This window comes from Mus caroli, chromosome X, assembly GCF_900094665.2.
Source record: "Mus caroli chromosome X, CAROLI_EIJ_v1.1, whole genome shotgun sequence".
NCBI lineage: Eukaryota > Metazoa > Chordata > Mammalia > Rodentia > Muridae > Mus > Mus caroli.
This window is the reverse complement of record NC_034589.1, coordinates 135,844,560-135,861,621: the sequence shown is the minus strand read 5'-3', so window position 1 is coordinate 135,861,621 and position 17,062 is coordinate 135,844,560. Positions and strand designations below refer to the sequence as shown.

Below are 17,062 nucleotides of genomic sequence, written 5' to 3'. Positions count from 1 at the left end.
AAAAACTAACAGGAGGATTTCTCTGGAGATAGCAAAGTCCTTGCCATGGAAGCATGGGGACCTGAGTTTGGATCCCCAGGGCTCATGTAAACCTGGCTGGGGTTTACTGCAAATCTGCAGTTCTGAAACTCTTAGGTGAGATGGGAGATAGAGACAAGAGAATTCCCAGGAGCTTGTAGGTCTGATACCCTATGGTAAGCCACAGGGACTACAAGTGATCGAGTCTCAAAAGTGTGCCACAATACCTGTGATTGTCCTGTGACCTGCTCACACATGCATTGTGACAAATGTGTGCCTGAACTCACATGGAAATACAGACACACATACACACACTACAAAAACAAAACAAAAATAAAAACAGAAAAAAAAGTGCTAGAAAGAAAAAACACGTATTATTGCTCCATAAACATAAATATCAAATTTTAAGAGTTTAGAGATGTGTTATTGTTTTTAAATGTTCTATTTTTGGTTTTTACATTTTCCTATATTGCACAATGGGATGTTCTTTTAAAAAGGAATTAGTTTATTGAAAATATTTAGGTTAATTATTCAGTATAATTGATTTAAGTTATATATTGGAGATGGTAGATCTTCACTGCACTCATGGCAAGGTGGGGCAGTAAACCAAGGCAAAACAGACAATTAGAGCACATTAACCAACTATTTTAAATTTTCTAACTCCTTTAAAAAATCCCATTGTCCAATATAAAAATATGTAAAAACCAAAAAAAAACATATATAAAGAACAACTTATTTCCAAACTGTTAAAATATTTTGTCATATTTTGATTATTCATGATATTTAATTAAATAGTAAAGATGGCACTGAAAATAGTAAAGTGTAATGTAGTAGGAGGCCGGCTGGTGGCCTACATGAACTGGGTATTTCTGGAAGGCAGGCTGGGGCTGAAAGAGAGACTAGATGGCGAGAAAAGAAAGAAGCCAAGACAAATTTTTCTCTGATCAAGGCCCTCGAGTTTACAAAGAGACTGTGCTTATAAGGGGGAAGGCTCATCGCCCCCACCCCCAGTCCATTCTTGGTGCCTGGAGCCAGCCTGTAGGCAAAGTGCAGGATAGGATGTGTCTCCAGAATGTCTCAAGGGTCTCTCAGCAGGTAGCAGAGTCTCTGGAGAAGAGCAGCAGTCAGTCAGAAGGCTACACCCCAGGTGATCTCATATTCAGTGGCAGCAAAGTCTGAATCAGCCTGCTTCAAGGCTGGGGGAGGCTACAGTGTAAGAAATTCAACCTTTTGTTTGTTTGTTTTGTTTTGAGTCAGTGTCTTATGGTATAGCCTGGACTGCCTAGAAACTCATTCTATGGCACAAGCTATCTTCAAATGCACAGCAGTCCTTCTGCTTCAGCCTCCCAAATGGGAGGATTATAATTATGAGCCACTAACACTGGCTAGGTCACAGACTCAGTGTTCAAAGTCATAATTACATTGACATGAGGACCAGGAAAACCTGAGACAAGTGAGCACTTGTGATTTGTTTTAGAATTATTTCCTGTTTTCTTGTAGCATGCTGAGCTCTGCTTTTCTCTTCCTGCTTTGGCCAGAGGCCCCTTCTTGCTGTTGAGTGCAGTTCAGATCTATAGTCTCTAAGCTACAGTTATCATCTGCAGGCAGAGTGAGAGTAGAGGTGCTCCCGAATAACAGCTCTGTGTGTTTGTGGCTTCTTTTCCTGCTTCATCAAAACCTAATGACTGAGGTTTACTCACCTTTCTTTATGTAATTCTGCTGTTGTCATGAATTTCATGTTTCGTTTGTTCTATAAATATAGGAATCAAGGCAACAGAGAAGATTTCTTAATATTGGTGGCCCTGAGTTACAGAGGTTTATATCCTGGTCTTTTAAAGACTACCTGTCTCATTTAGGTCTAAGCACAGAGAACTAGAGGCTTATGGCTAAAAGTGTCAAAGCTCAACATTTATTGCTCTAGATTTTGGAGGCATAGGCTTATTGTCCAGGTTGTAGAGACTCAAAACCAGTGGCTAAAGTTATAGATTATGAGTATGGGTATCTGAAATTTTGGAACTTCATTACTCAGTGGCTTGTTCAAACTCTTCTAGCAACCAGAGATTTCAGTTCTTGAAGTTCAGCTCCTGTCTTTGACTCTCCACAGTTTCTTATCTTCTCTATGCTCAACTTATCTGCCTCTGCTTCTTGGCCATTCCTTACTTTCTCAATACATCCATTATTCTTAGCGTCTTGCAAGTTTAGCCTTTGGTTTCTCTCTGGAAATCTTCAACTGTCGCCGAGTACTACATCTCTGAACTTTAAAGCATCCAGCTCAGAAAGCTTTGCCTATGATAAGGACCATTTATGGAAAACACCCAGCATTTTTTAGGATCTTAACTGAGGTTTGAATGGGGTATATCATAAGAAAAGCCTTGGGCCTGACCCTACAAGATTGAAAAACTGCTTGCTTATATAGCTAGGGCATGGATGTGGTGTACGTGTGGTTCAACTGTAATTATGTAAGCCACAGCATGGTTTCCCAGACCCAGTTCCTAAGCTCACATAAAGACTGATCAGAAGCCTTATATAGGAAGTAATGAGAAGCTCTTTGCTGATTCATTGGCTAGGCAGCCATGGTAGGTTCTGAGTGAGAATAACATCAGTGTGAGCAGGGTCATCTAGAGTGTAACCAGATTGTCCTGTGCAGAGTCTGTTTTCAATCATCCAGATGACTTCCCACTCCTATAAGCTTTTGTCCTTTTGAATGAACTAAGTAACAGATTATTGACTGAGTTGGGCCCCAGCTGAGATGCCTCTGCAGTCCTTTTCGCCTAGAAAATTTAGGAGGGATATGGTGCTATGGAGTGATGTTTGGTGGGAAAGACTACAAATGAATTGGTTGTCTTATATTGGAGCTGGATATTAACACAAGAAAAGAAGGAAGATCTTAAGCAGGGGCTTTCCCAAATAAGTTTAGGCTGTTTTAGAATCCATGGAGAAGAAATAGTAAGTGAGTTGTTGATAATATTGGCTGTCAGGATTAGTTTAGATGAAAGTAAAACGTTTTTGAGATACAGGTGGCAGTGGAGTGTTGAATCAAACTTTGTTAATATCTAAAATAGTGAAATGTTTTATGAATAATATTATTGAAGAGAGTGTGTGGGTTGGTGATAGGATTAGGACAGCAGAAAGGTCACCAATAACCCTAAGATCTTAAGAACGACCTGGCCTTGAGACAGGGACAATGGGAATTTTATACAGAAATTCAGTTGGGGCTAAAGAAAGTAACATTTAGGAATTTGTAGTAATTGTTAAGAGTGTTCTCAAGGCTTTGAAACTTATATGGGGAATTGGATAAGTCTTTAAAGTTGATGAAAATGGAAGTAATATGTGAGACTCTGCCTGAGTTTGACGTGTTCCAAGTAGACAGGAACAGCTGACTAGTTATGAAATGGAAGATATTGGAGAGCAGAAACTATGGATGGTCTTCGTGAACTTCTGTTGTTTAGGGGACCATGTTTGAGGTTAAATAGAGTGCAGAAGTAGTTTGGTCCCCAGTTTGTATATAACATGTTTTTCCTAATAAATCAAGGAAGTCCAGATTAGGAAGTCATGACTTAAGTACTGTTCTCCAAGAAAACAGGATGAAAGAGGAATGGCCATTGGTTGGAAAATGCCATTGACTTCAACTATAAAGATAGAAACCAGAATGACACACCTTGAAAATTCATGGTCTGCATCTAAGATAAAATGATACCCTTATTTGGATAGTGAACACTACACTGGGCTTAAGCAATCCAGTAATCTAAGATAGGGTTTGTTTTGACCCTGGCTTATTTTAGTCAGTCTACTGCAGGAAGCCCAAAAGATCCTTCCTTGTAGAAACATCACCCCCCTTGAGCCTTAGGTTAGACTTTGGTTGAGCTGAGACACTCTCTTCGTGTGTGTGTGTGTGTGTGTGTGTGTGTGTGTGTTAGAAAGAGAGAAAGAGACAGAGACACAGAGACAGAGACAGAGAATGTTGTTCTTCCTGTGTCTGGCCTGTTTACAAGTTTTTCTCGATAGACTAGGTGGGAGCCTCTTTTGGGAGGCAAAATTGATTGCAATGGCCAGCAGACTGTACCTAAAACAGAAACTAAGGGACACCTCTCAAAGGCCCAACTAATAGTGAGGCAAGGGGTTGACAGACTTGTCTTTTCATCTTGGATCTTAAGGACTTAATCTTTTCCTTTCTCTCTTATGAGCTTGCTGATTGTTAAATCTCCAAAAAACTGTCTGAGATTTCATTCTGTGCAGACATTTCTAGTATTAACTAATGTATTTCTAATACCCTGTGTTGACAGAGGGATAGAGTGCATCACCAGGATTAATATCCCTTCAGGAATATCTGGATGAAAACTGGGTGTTTTGAAGAGTTTCTGAAGGGTGGGTGAGAAAAAAGGGCAAGCTTTTCATTTGGATGAAACAGGACTTCTCTAATTTGATCATTATTAATTGATCATGACAAATCCTATCTTCTATCAGGCAAGGAGGCATATAGTCTCCTTTAGCATTATTTGGAGAAGTGGGCTAGTAGTACTATGTCAGGCCACACCTTTTAATTGCATTGTCTCCAGTGGCCTAGCTCTATGAAGCTTACATTATTAGCATATATTAGCATATATTGTTGCTTTAGCACAAATGTGATATTACTCTTTTGTAGTGACACATGTTGCCTCCTTTTATATATATATATATATATATATATATATATATATATATATATATATATATATATAAAACTAAGAACTTATTATTATTATTAGGTTATTAAGAACTCAAATTCTTTTGTAACTTGTGAAAGAATTGTAGAACTTGGCTCTTAATTTGCTTTCTGTTTGAGAAAGAACATAAAGACACACAAGTTTGGACAATGCCTTTGCCTCCAGGTACTTAGAACAACAGGCACTTCCAAACCCAGTAGCCTGAAAGCAGTGGCCAGAGTGGGTATGGAGCTAGGAGGGTGGAATGGTCTTTAGTGAGGGGTCAGAAGGGGTTTAGAATTAAAATGCAGTGGATACATCTGATCAGCATACTCATCGTAAGAGTGCTAGTCAGTAGGAGTTGAAGGGGGAAGGGAGATGAATTGAGGAGAAAGAAGGGGCATGCCTGCAAGTAGGGCACTTACTAATGTAAGTGAGCAAGTTTGAAGAAGTCCTGAATAAGAGAACACAAGGCCAATTTCCACCCAAGTGGTAGCATACATGGAATTGGAAGAAGACACTGTGATTAAGAGAACAATTTTCAGGCCAGACTTCCTAGGCATCAAGGTTGAATAAAGGTCATGTTATACTACAAGAGAACACTTAAAGGTCCTAGATTCTTGGAGACTCCAGAATAGCATACCCAGTCCTTGAGAGTCTGTGTAAGGGGCTACAAAGATTCATTCTAAGAACATTAAGACAGTGTCCCTAGTGGTAATTAATTCACTGAAAGATTGGGCAAAACTAGTGCTAGGACTTTTGCTAAATGAGAAACAAAAGGGAACAGCCTGTCTGAGATAGTATGAAATATTTTCTTTCTTGCCTAAAGTGTTACCCATCATTTATTTATTCTCAATACTTATGAATGTCTATTTATGAATGTCTTCATTAACTGTTTACTACTGCATATACAAGCTTCTCTGACCAATATTGAGAGTAGCACTAATTTAATGATAGAAACATAGGTATTTTGATGGCAACTTCATACAGTGTCCATTCAGCTAAACAACAGTAGAAAGTTCCCCTCTAGAGCCTATGATATTTGCCATCTGTGGGCTATTGAACAGGTTTACAGTACCAGGTATGGATCCCCCTCTTGTGAATTGGGCCTCAAATCCAATCAGAAAGCAATTGGTCACCCAATAACAAACTTGTTGTCATTTTACAAGTGAATATATTTTGCTTAATATGTTGGTATTATAGCTTGCAGGGCTTACAGTTGATTAAGACCATTCATGACTTTTCCTTCCCTCACAGCCTGCATAGAACCTTCTAGTGCTGTGAAATCTAACTCACAAGTAGGGAAGTTCCGGCTCAGATCTAGCCTCATTTCTCTATGTTCTGCAAACAAAGTGTATAGTATCTTCAGCAATAGGGTGTCACCATGTAGTTATGGTAGGTTACCAAAGAGCAATCGGAACAGTTTGTGTTGTTTTTTGGGAGAAGGAACAACTTTTGGATCCTCCTTGTCCAACAACTCTTAAGGGGACATCCCATACCTGAAACTTGTTTTTTTTATTTAATAACTTATGACTTCTGGTACCTCAGTTTAAATTATTTAAAAATTTGTTTCAATATGTTATATGAATGCTGACCATTGATAATATTTTAATTTGTGATATAATCAATGGAGGTGTGGTGCTATTTTTATTAATGTGCATTAATTATTGCTTTTTAATATACCCATACTTTTCTTCAGATGAGTCTAAGCCAGGAAACCATTTGTTAGTGATTTATTTCTTCATGTGATACTTTGAAAATCCTTCCCCATTCTAAAATTGCACAGTGCTTTTCATGTTCATCTTCTCTTTTCATGTTTATTTTACTTTAGAAGTTTGTGATGAAGTTATATGGTTTGCCTTTAAAAATAAAAAGTTAAGTCAACAGTCACTTCATAAATAACACGACAATGGTTCAAGATGCCAAATTCACAGTCTGTACAATTTACATGGGTTGAAGGGTAGGGCCATTCTTAAACATCACTTTGATGTTGGTGCCATTACTCTGATTCATTAGGCATTAATTCTTGGTGAAACTGAAGAATGTTGCTGAAATTCTTAGAGACAGCTCTGCATGTAGACTCTCTCTCGACTTTTAATAAAGCCTTGGCCTTCCATGTGCCTTAACTGATGCACGATTCACAGTCTTTTCCTCATAGAGCATGGATGTAATCTGCCCCTCTGGTTAACAGCTGTGGTTTCTTCTTGCAGCATCTGCCTTTGTCGGCACCCTTGTGTTGCGGCCTGCCCGCAGTCCACAACACGAACGGTTCAACTGAGAATGGCAGTTCGAGCTGAAAAGAGAGGAATCTAGACGGGGCGGAAGAAAGAATGGAGCTAAGACAACATTCTGATCAAAGCTCAATTTTACTATTTTCAGACACTCAGTTATAAAGGAAGGGGGAGGGAACCCAATTTCCCGCCAAGTAACTCAGGGTCCAGTAGCAGGACGAACACGTGTGTGCCTCCAGGCAGCAAAGGCAGGGTCCAGCAGTAGGCGTGGCAGGACGAATGAGCAGGTAGCTCCACCCTTGAGCAAGCAGGTTCCAGGCTGGGGGAAGGGAGGCCACACCCTTGCTTTTCAGCATGCCTGTGGCAGCACGAGTCTTCCATCACTGTTGATTGTTGAAAAGTGAAATCTAGATGCTTCATGTTGATTCTACTAAATGTTGGCTTTACAGCAACTTTTCTGCATTTTCATCAAATATCTATAAGCTACTCCTTTCCCTCCACTATACTATAGTTCACACTTTATTTAATCATGGAATAGCTTAGAAGTTCTCTATCTCATGCATCCTGATGAATCAACAAGGCTTAGACTATATAAACTGTTTGTTATTTCCTCATGAATGGCAGCCCGACACCCTTCTAGAGAATACTGAATGAAGAAATCACTTGTCTTTGGAGATGGCTTGTGTTGGAAAACAGATACCAGAGCCATGGGGTTGTCAGTTCCCATCAGGCTCCAGCATCAGAATCTCTAATTCTTCAAAGACATCAATAGACAGCTGCCTCATGTTTTCTCACTGGGTGTTGTTTCTAGTTCTGACCATTCTTTCTGATGGAAAAATAGATAAGGAAGTATTAAAATGTGAGAGCATATTAACCAGAGTTATTCAACACAACTTGAATTGAGTAATGGCAGTTTCTGAAAAGTTGTAAAAATGTGTTTTTAATTTTCATGTTAGAAAATAAAACAACTTGTTCATTTTTATGTACTCTCCAATAGGATAAATTTGTTATATATAGTCCATGTCATAAAAACAAACACAATGGTCTAACTTGTATTATTTTTGCTTATTATCTATACAAACCTTATTTTTCATTTATTGTGCACAAATTGATGAATTATCTTTTATTCCTATTGTTTATATCTTCTGAGATTTTAGGTTGTTAGAGAATATCTACTCATTTTTAGCAAACTAATAATGATGGCTTAAATGATGTTGGAAGTCTCTTACAAAATCAGAAGTTTGTTCTGATGTAGTCTACTGTTTTCTTTTAAGTAGTTTACAGTTCTGTGACATTTAAATTATACCTTCAGAAACTTTACCCTAAGAATGATGGCATATGGGACAGTTTGAAGACCTTTATAAAAGTTACAATTTTAGTTGAAATAAGTGAAGATGATTCTTTTCTATTTCTTCAGTCACTGAAATTGTACTAATGTTAGCTTATCTGATACCATCTGATGCTAGAGTTGGACATGAATTGGTATTGCCTGTAGTTCATGTCTGAGCTTCCCTTAACATGTACTTCTTCACCCCTAGATAATATTTAATGAATTCAATTAGATGAATGACAGCAAGTCTATTAAAGATTCTACCTGCAAAATAGGAAAATAAGTTTTCGAAGGTGATTATCACAATCTTCTTATGTGGCTACATAGGATTTGACACTTAACAATAGCTAGATATCAATTTGCACAATTGTGGTTATGCTCTGACCATTTTTCCCCTTGATACTGGGGATGGAATCCAGAGGCTCATGCCTGCCAGACAATCATTCTGCTCTTGTCCTACATTCCCAGTTTATAAGCTGTAACTTCTAAGCCTTGCTGGACTGTGGAAAGACAAGGAGCTGAAGGGGTCTGCAACCCTATAGGTGGAACAACAATATGAACTAACCAGTACCCCCAGAGCTCGTGTCTCTAGCTGCATATGTAGCAGAAGATGGCCTACTCAGCCATCAATGGAAGGAGGGGCCCTTGGTCTTTCAAACTTTATATGCCTCAGTATAGGGGAATGCCAGGGCCAAGAAGTGGGAGTGGGTAGGTAGGGGAGCAGGGCGGGGGGCGGGGAGGGTATAGGGAACTTTCGGGATAGCATTTGAAATTTGAAATGTATATAAAGAAAAAGTTGTCAACTAGAAACAGTGCTCAAAAGAGGGTCAAAAATGTTTTAAATGAGCATATATATAATTTGCAACAGGCCATGGTAGTTTAAGACATTATATCTAAAGAAAGGAAGATGGTTAAAACATTTATAATGATATAACTTTAGGAATCATTTAAATTACTGTATCATTTTCATAATGTTAATGATCTTTCTCACCTAGCAAGAACTAAGCTTTCAAATAATGCATAGGGTACATAATGTGTAATATATTAAAAAAAAAACTTCCTGTCAAAAAAAAAAAAACAAAAAAGAAAAGAGAAAAAAAAGATACTATTTGGAGACAGTTCTCAGTAGGCTTTTATGTTTCCATATCTCTTCATTGTGAAGCACTGTTTTGTGTGTCAGATTCTCTTTTCAAGGATGTTTGTATGGTGAGCAGCCTTGTAAGATGAGCATAACTGCTTCTTTCAATAGCAAAGATCAGACGGGCTTGCATCCTTGGAAGAATTCTGTTGTGTCTCTAGGGTAATGTACTACCACACTGTCCAGTAAAATAAGAATACATTCCTTAAGACACAGGGAAGGCATGCTTACTGCTATAAACGATGTGGGTATTCTCTTATCACATTCCTCTTATAATAAGATGTACCACAATATACACACCTACATTGGCTCAGTAGGATTTTAAAGGCGAGTGGAACAAATATGAATATTTTCTTCATTTCACGTTGCTGGCTGTGAGTTCTAAAGTCTTTTATTTTTTCATACAGGAGTCTCATGCCTTGTTCTAGCTTCCATACACAGCTTTAAGCTAACATGTACTCTTACAAGTAGCATAACATTTCAGACTCTTTGTAGTCCCTTCAATAAACTCAATGGTTCTGTGTATTGTGCCTTTAGAATAAATTGGTTTACTTAGTTTTCTTTAATCCTTATTTAATGAATTGATTAAGAATATTGAAACACTAATAAAGGCCCATTCATTTTAGGAGCTAACAAGGCTGTATCTTATCTCAGTGCAAACAATTGTGTATTGATAAAATTAAGAACAGCTGAGGGGTTATAATACTGTTGATTACTTTCTGGGCCCGAATTTGGGACTTAAGTAATATTTCTGTTCAGTTTCCTGTTATAGGAATCAGTCTTTGGTGTGTATATGTTTAGAAGAGTTACTGTTTCTCTGACCTTTATTTGTGGTTGGAATCAGAATACTTGAAATGTGAGACAGGAGGTCCTATTAGTGGGAGGAGAGGAAAATTACATAGAGATTATGGGCTTTGAAGTTGATTTGAGTTCAAAAGCCCAGTGCTGTCATTTTTTTCCTGTATTGGTCATGTCATTCAATCTGTCTTTGCTTCATATGTATAATAAGGAATGGTAGCTACTGCATAGAATTAGCATAAGGATTAGAGATAATCTATGACCAGTGCATGGATTCTGATGTAATTTATGGTGTGTGTGTGTGTCAGTCTTACTGATATGAATTTTGAATTCTGACTTTAAGTAATTTATACATTAATTTATGTATTAATCTTATGTTCCTTTAGGCAGAAAATTCTTTCTTTCGTTCTTCCTCCTGCCTACCTTTCTGCTGTCTCATGCCATTGTGTTGTTTGGGTTTTACTCTAAATCATATGAGCTGAAGATCTATGATTATATGATGCTATCTGATGATGATGAAGATATGCTCCAACAATTTACATAAATATTAGACATTTTACTAGAGAGAAACATGGTCTGGGCTTCATATATTAGTAAGGTACTGTGGTAGTCTGTACCACTGGATAGCAGTAGACTAAAAATTACTCATTTCTTTTATTTTACAGTTTGGTAGTTTGTATACTTCCACTAAAAATATCAGACTATAAGTAGCACAATTAGTGTGGTAATTTCTGAAAATCTTTTTCTGTACTTTGGCAAAACTGCTGCTGATGGACCAGGCAATACGTTGGGCAGCAGATGGACCCATCTGTGATGCTTATGGTTGCAGCTTGGAAGATGGCTAACAGACTTCCATTCCATCTGACTTCCTCCTCCTTTCCCCAATTTTCTTGGTCTTTGAAGCTAACAGTTATACAGGACGCCATTTCGATTAGATTATTTCAGAGGCTCGATTAGCATCTCTAAAAGGCTGTCAGCGTTTTGTAAAGAGTGTCTTGTAGGAAGGCAGGAAACAGTAAACTGCAATCTGTCTGCTGACTTACAGCCAGTAATGGTTGATATGGCTTATGTTTAGAAACGAGACAAAGGAAAAGCTGGGTACTTGTTATAATGTGATAATGCCTAAGGATATTAATTAAATGAAGTGTCACCTTGAGGCACAAGAAAAAAATACATAGCTATGCGTTTTTTATTATATGTGCTGCCAGATACCACAGTACGTAGCTATTAAACATTTTTAAAGGCTTTTTACCCAATAATTATAGTAAATGATTAATGTGAGATCTGTTTGTTTCCTGTGGCTTCTATAAAAATTATCATAAACTTAGTGGTTCACTGTAGTAGAACCTGAGTCTGCTATAGTTTGGAGATCAAAAGTCTGAAGTGAGTTTTATGAGATGAAAAATCAAGGTTTCAGTGAGGCCCTCTAGGAGGCTGGAGGGGACATTCCATGTCTTGTTTTCTAGCTTTAGGTGGCTTCTGAAACTATCTGCACATATTACTCCAATGTTGACTTCTCTCTTTATGTGGTTTTTCTCTTCAGTGTATCTGTCTAGTTTCCTTCTGTCTTTCCCCTTTTCCATTTCTGTGAGAAGTAGTGTCAATATGTAGTTCAGGCTGTCTCAAATGTGTACCATTGGTCTCTGCTTGCTCTTCCTTTTTCCTTACAAAGACATTTAATCAAGTATAGGGCCCACCTAGATGATCTAAGATATGTCATTGTGGCAAGATTCTTAATTATATTTGCAAAATACTTACCTTTTAAGGTAATGCAGGTTCTGGTAATTAGACTTGATTAGGTGTGAGGACTACCATTCAGTCCACAAAAGAAAGATGATTTTTAATGATGAAATGATGAACATCTTTATAATTGTCTTTTCTCAAGTCCTTACTGCTCCCTTAGGAGGTACCTTTTGAAACTGTTTTGAAATGAATCTCAACAAGGAATATATATTAACAGTTTATATTCTTGGTTTTGATGAAAAATTTATTTTTCTGTTTATGTATTTATATTTTTACTGGAACTATGTTGAAACACCAACTTTATGGGTATTTCTTGAAAATCATATGTGCATTATTGTGTTATTCTAGTTCCCTGAGTATTAATGATGATTAAATAATTTTTACTGTTCTAAGACTCTTTTATTAGGTAAATAACCCAAGATAAAATTTTAAAATCAGTTTAGTTTTATGTATTTCATCTCTGTAAGTCAGTCTTTACTACTTTCAAGGTAAACATGACATGTTGTTAAGTGTGAAATAGTTCACAGAATTAAGACCTAAACTATTTTGTGTTATTTCTGTGTTTCCTTAGTGGTTTAGTATTGTTTTGGCAGTGTTATTTTCTCATCCAGTGCTTAGAAAGGATGTTTATACTCATTTACAATAGAAAACACACTAGAACTAGATTTCCTTAATTAGGGCCTATGCCATAGTTAGGGTCTTAAAATAATTACCTTAGCTTTGTAATAATTTCATTCAGTTAGAATAATCCTGTAATTTTAACTGTCTTTTAGTAACAGCAATTCATTCAGATAATAATTTATGAATATAAATGTAATTAAAATCCAGAGAGGCTTATAGTATTACTTTGTAATTTAATATCTTTTGAAAGAAAACAAACAAAATACATCATTTAAAATGCTATTACATTATGTAAAATAATGTGTTGCTATCATTTAAATTATTTCTTTTTTGTATGACATATTCATTTTTCATTATTTAATCCTTTTTTACAGTTCAATCTTCATCCTCCTCCTAGTCTGACCCCCTACTGCTCCCCGTGCTACACCTCCTTCCCCAAGCCCAATCCCCCTACGCACCCCTGTCTCCAAGAGGATGTCCCCAAGTCCAACCCCACCCCACCAGACCTTCCCACTCTCTGGGGCCTCAAGGGTTAGGTGCATCTTCTCTCACTGAAGCTAGACCAGGCAGTCTTCTACCGTGTTTGGGACTTCATATCAGTTGGTGTATGCTGCCTGGTTGGTGGCTTAGTGTCCGTGAGACACTGGGTGGGTGTCCTCAGAGTTTCGGGGGTCCAGGTTAATTGAGACTGCTGGTCTTCTTACAGGGTTGCCCTCCTCAGATAGTCCTTGGGAAGACCAACATTCGTTATTCAGGTGAAGAAAAAAAAAAGAGTTAAAGAAACCAAGAGGTGATTGAGATTAGTAGACATTCAGAAAGGTCAAGGAATGAAAATGTTTCCAGATAGATGGAGAGGTTAGGTGTGGGTTGAAAAATCCATAGTAAATTTAGTTGTATAGTGGATTTGTATAAATCTGGCCATGAAGGAAGAAGAAAGAGACTGAAAGTAATGAGGACTCGGGGGATGGTTAGGGATGCATTTTTATTGTTACTATATATCTAGGTGTTTACTTGTTACTCAAACATTGTTTTTATTTTTTCAGATCTTTCCAGAAATCGTTTTACAGAAATTCCTTCAGATGTGTGGCTATTCGCACCACTTGAAACATTAAACCTATATCATAATTGCATCAAAACCATTCCTGAAGCCATTAAGAATTTGCAGATGTTAACATACCTTAACATCAGGTAAGCAAGCATACTTTTAAAAATAAATCTTGAAGGTGCTGAAAATTTAGCTCAGCAGTTAAGAAAATAGCCTTCTTGTTTCAGAGGAAGAGAGTGTGGTTTCCAGAACCCATATGTTGACTCATAACCATCTTTAAGACCAGTTTCGGAGGCTCCAATGATTTCTGACCTCATCAGGCATCAAGAATACACATGATACACATACGTGAATGCAGGGAAAATACTCATATCATCAACAACAAAACTAACAATAAAGCAAATATGATGCATTTTATTATATTTAATAACATAAATATTGCATACTAGATTAGCTATAATACAAAATATATTTTTCTATATTAAAATATTATATATTATATAGTAGTATAATATGTAATATACTAAAATATGTCATGTAAATATAATTTATTAATGTATTATTATTTAATAAGTAATTAAAACAGTTTTTTAAATATTACAATGCTTTATCATTTTTAGTAGTAAAGGAATGTATTCTGTTTATGCTTACATTATCTTGTTGGCTTTTGGGATTGTTCTTTAAGGCAATGTTTGTCAAAGTTTCACACACAGGAATTGTCTGGGGATCTTGTTAAAAAGATTCTGTCCTGTTAGACCTGCTGTACGAACTGCATTTTCGAAAAGGTCCCTTGCTGATTCCTCTGCCAGCATGTGTGTTTGTAATTAGATCTCACTTTGAGAGGAAGGCTTTAGAATATAAATATCTTTTATTATTTGCTGTCCAGTCATCTGAATTGACTTATATAGCACTCTGGTTAGCGTATAGTGAAAAATGTTTTAGGTGAAGTTTTATTACTGGTGATGTTGCCAATTCAAGAATAGGTAGATTGGGATGGGATAGTTGGAAAATGAGAGGACAGAGCACCTTTATGATTTATATGTTTTGTCTTTCAGTGATGTGGATCAACCCTAGGTGTTGTGGGCTAGGCAAGCATTTTGCCAATGAATGACATTTCTAGTCAATTCATGCTTAATTTGTATTTACTGCATGCCAGGCAATATCCCAAGTATTTGACTCATATTACTTCATTTAATACTCCAATATAATTATTGATATGTCTTATATTATACCTATATTACAAATGAGAAAACTGTGTTGTTTGCAAAAGCCATATATTCATACAGTTGTTCTTTGGTGTCTGTGGGACAATAACATTCACCCCAAATACTAGTGTCAATCAATATTCAGTTTCCTTACATAAAATGGCATAGTGTATGAAGGATTATGAGTGGGACCTAGGACATTACACATTTCAGAAGTCCTTTGAGATTACTAAGTAAAGATCATTATCCTTCCCTTTTGTTACACACACACAGACACACACACACAGATATATATATATATATATATATACACACACACACACACACACACACACACACACATACATACATATATATATTGAGAAAACTCACCATCACCAAAGAACTGCTATAGATTTATCTGGAAATATCTGAACAAATTTCTCAAGTGTGTGCCTAAAACATGTGAGCTAGCTGAAAGTCCAATAAGCATTTAAGTCCAGCATCTAGATGCCACCTCAGAACTTTGGCTTCTGTAGCTCCATGTAAAGAAGTTAATTAAATTTCACTAATACTTACTGAGCAGTTGAGCGTTTTCTGTGTAAAACGCTGAACTACTTAGGGACACAGTAGGCAAGGGATCTGGCATTTACAGAACACAGTTCCAGATAGTCCTAATTTACTTTAGCTAACCACCCCCTTTAATCCATGTGGTAGCAGTGCTTAACCAGATATTAATTATCTCATTTTATAGCCCAGGAAACAGACATTGAACTTAAGTTCTTAATCTAAACAGCAGCTCTGGAATTTGAACCTAATTCTCCCTGACAAACAGCCTATGTCCTTTCCTAATGCACGGTGTTGTTTCTATAGAAATATGATGTAGTTCTTGTCTCAGGAGTTTGTGGAGTTTAGGGGTTCCCAGAGCTGTATCAGAAAAGTCTGATTTACTTTAAGGAAGTCACAGGTTCAAAACTAATATTTTATAATAAGTAATATTAAGATGCTGTTTCACTGCTGATGCCGAAGCCATAATGGTAAGATTCTGGCACCTTAGAGCAGACTCACCGAGGGGCACTATACAAGACTCCAGTTATTGTCATTTTTGCCACTATGTTCTGAGAGAAAAAGAAAAATAAGAGCCCCTTGGTGCTGCAGTTAAGATAAATCAAGACCCAAGTGTATGTCTTTTTTACTGACCTAAAGTCAAATGGTATGAAGTTTGTCTTTTTAATGTGTGTGATCCTTTGGCTTTTGTCACAAGATTAGTCAGTCGTTGTTGAGGGAAAAATTAAACAGTCGGCACCATCCCGCACTAAACCCAGCTACTCTTTGCCCCGCAGTCTTGCTGCCTCTTGGTTAGCCCCAGTCGGCAGTTTTCCCTTCTCCAGTTCCCCTGACTTAGAGTTCCCTACCTTCTCAGCCATCTACCCTCTGTGGTCGGGGTTACAATTCACCTTAACCCAGTAAATCAAAGCTCTACAAGCTTATAATTAATCAGTCAGATTTATATATCAATAAATTCTCAATTCACAAGATGCCCAAACAATAATTTCAGAGCCAATTGATAATGATATAAATTGCCCACCTAGATAAGACAAATGTAATTATCCATCCCTTATATGATATTCATAACTACCTGTGGCTATTTAAAGTCACTCAGAATCTGGATTGTCCTGTTCCTCCTCCATCTTCCTTCCTTCTCTCCTTCTTTCCTTCCCCTCTGTCCTGTCCTTCCTTCTCCTCTGTCCTGTCTCTGAAAAACTTTGCTCCGCCTCTCCCCTTTCCCTGTCCAATCACAGGCTTCTTGTTGTATTAATATTTACAGTGATTGGATAGGGAAAATCCTGCTACAAGTCATTACTGTCTCGCACCTCAAGAGTAATCACTGTACTTGTCTGCATGACTGCAGCACCATGCGGCTGCTCACCTGCTTCCCGTCCCACATCCCATTCACAAGCAAATGTAACTCTAGTTCCAGGGGACCTGGGACCCTTTTCTGGCCTCTGAGTCACTAGCACACATATTGTATATTACACACACACACACACACACACACACACACACAGAGTTCTTTCCTGTAATGTGGATTCTAAAGATTAAACTCAGGTTCTTAAGCTTGGCTGTAGCAAGTATCTACAGAACTAGCTTACTGTCCCTATCCATTTTTTTTTTTTTTTTTTTTTGTTTTTTTTTTTTTTGTGTTTTGTTTTTTATTTATGTTAGAAGATGGTGTCAGATTCCCTGGAACTTGAGTTACAAGTGGCTGTTA

The 17,062-nt window shown here is 37.3% G+C and overlaps 1 protein-coding gene across 4 annotated transcripts in view; it reads left to right on the top strand.

Moving 5' to 3' along the window:
* Lrch2 (leucine rich repeats and calponin homology domain containing 2) overlaps positions 1-17,062 on the top strand; it is an 89,144-nt gene that overhangs the window by 17,564 nt on the left and 54,518 nt on the right. For all 4 annotated transcript variants that reach the window (XM_021153736.2, XM_029473654.1, XM_029473655.1 and 1 more), the window contains exon 2: positions 13,605-13,749. In XM_021153736.2, coding sequence (XP_021009395.1) covers positions 13,605-13,749 — 145 coding nt within the window. The remainder of the gene's footprint in view (positions 1-13,604; positions 13,750-17,062) is intronic.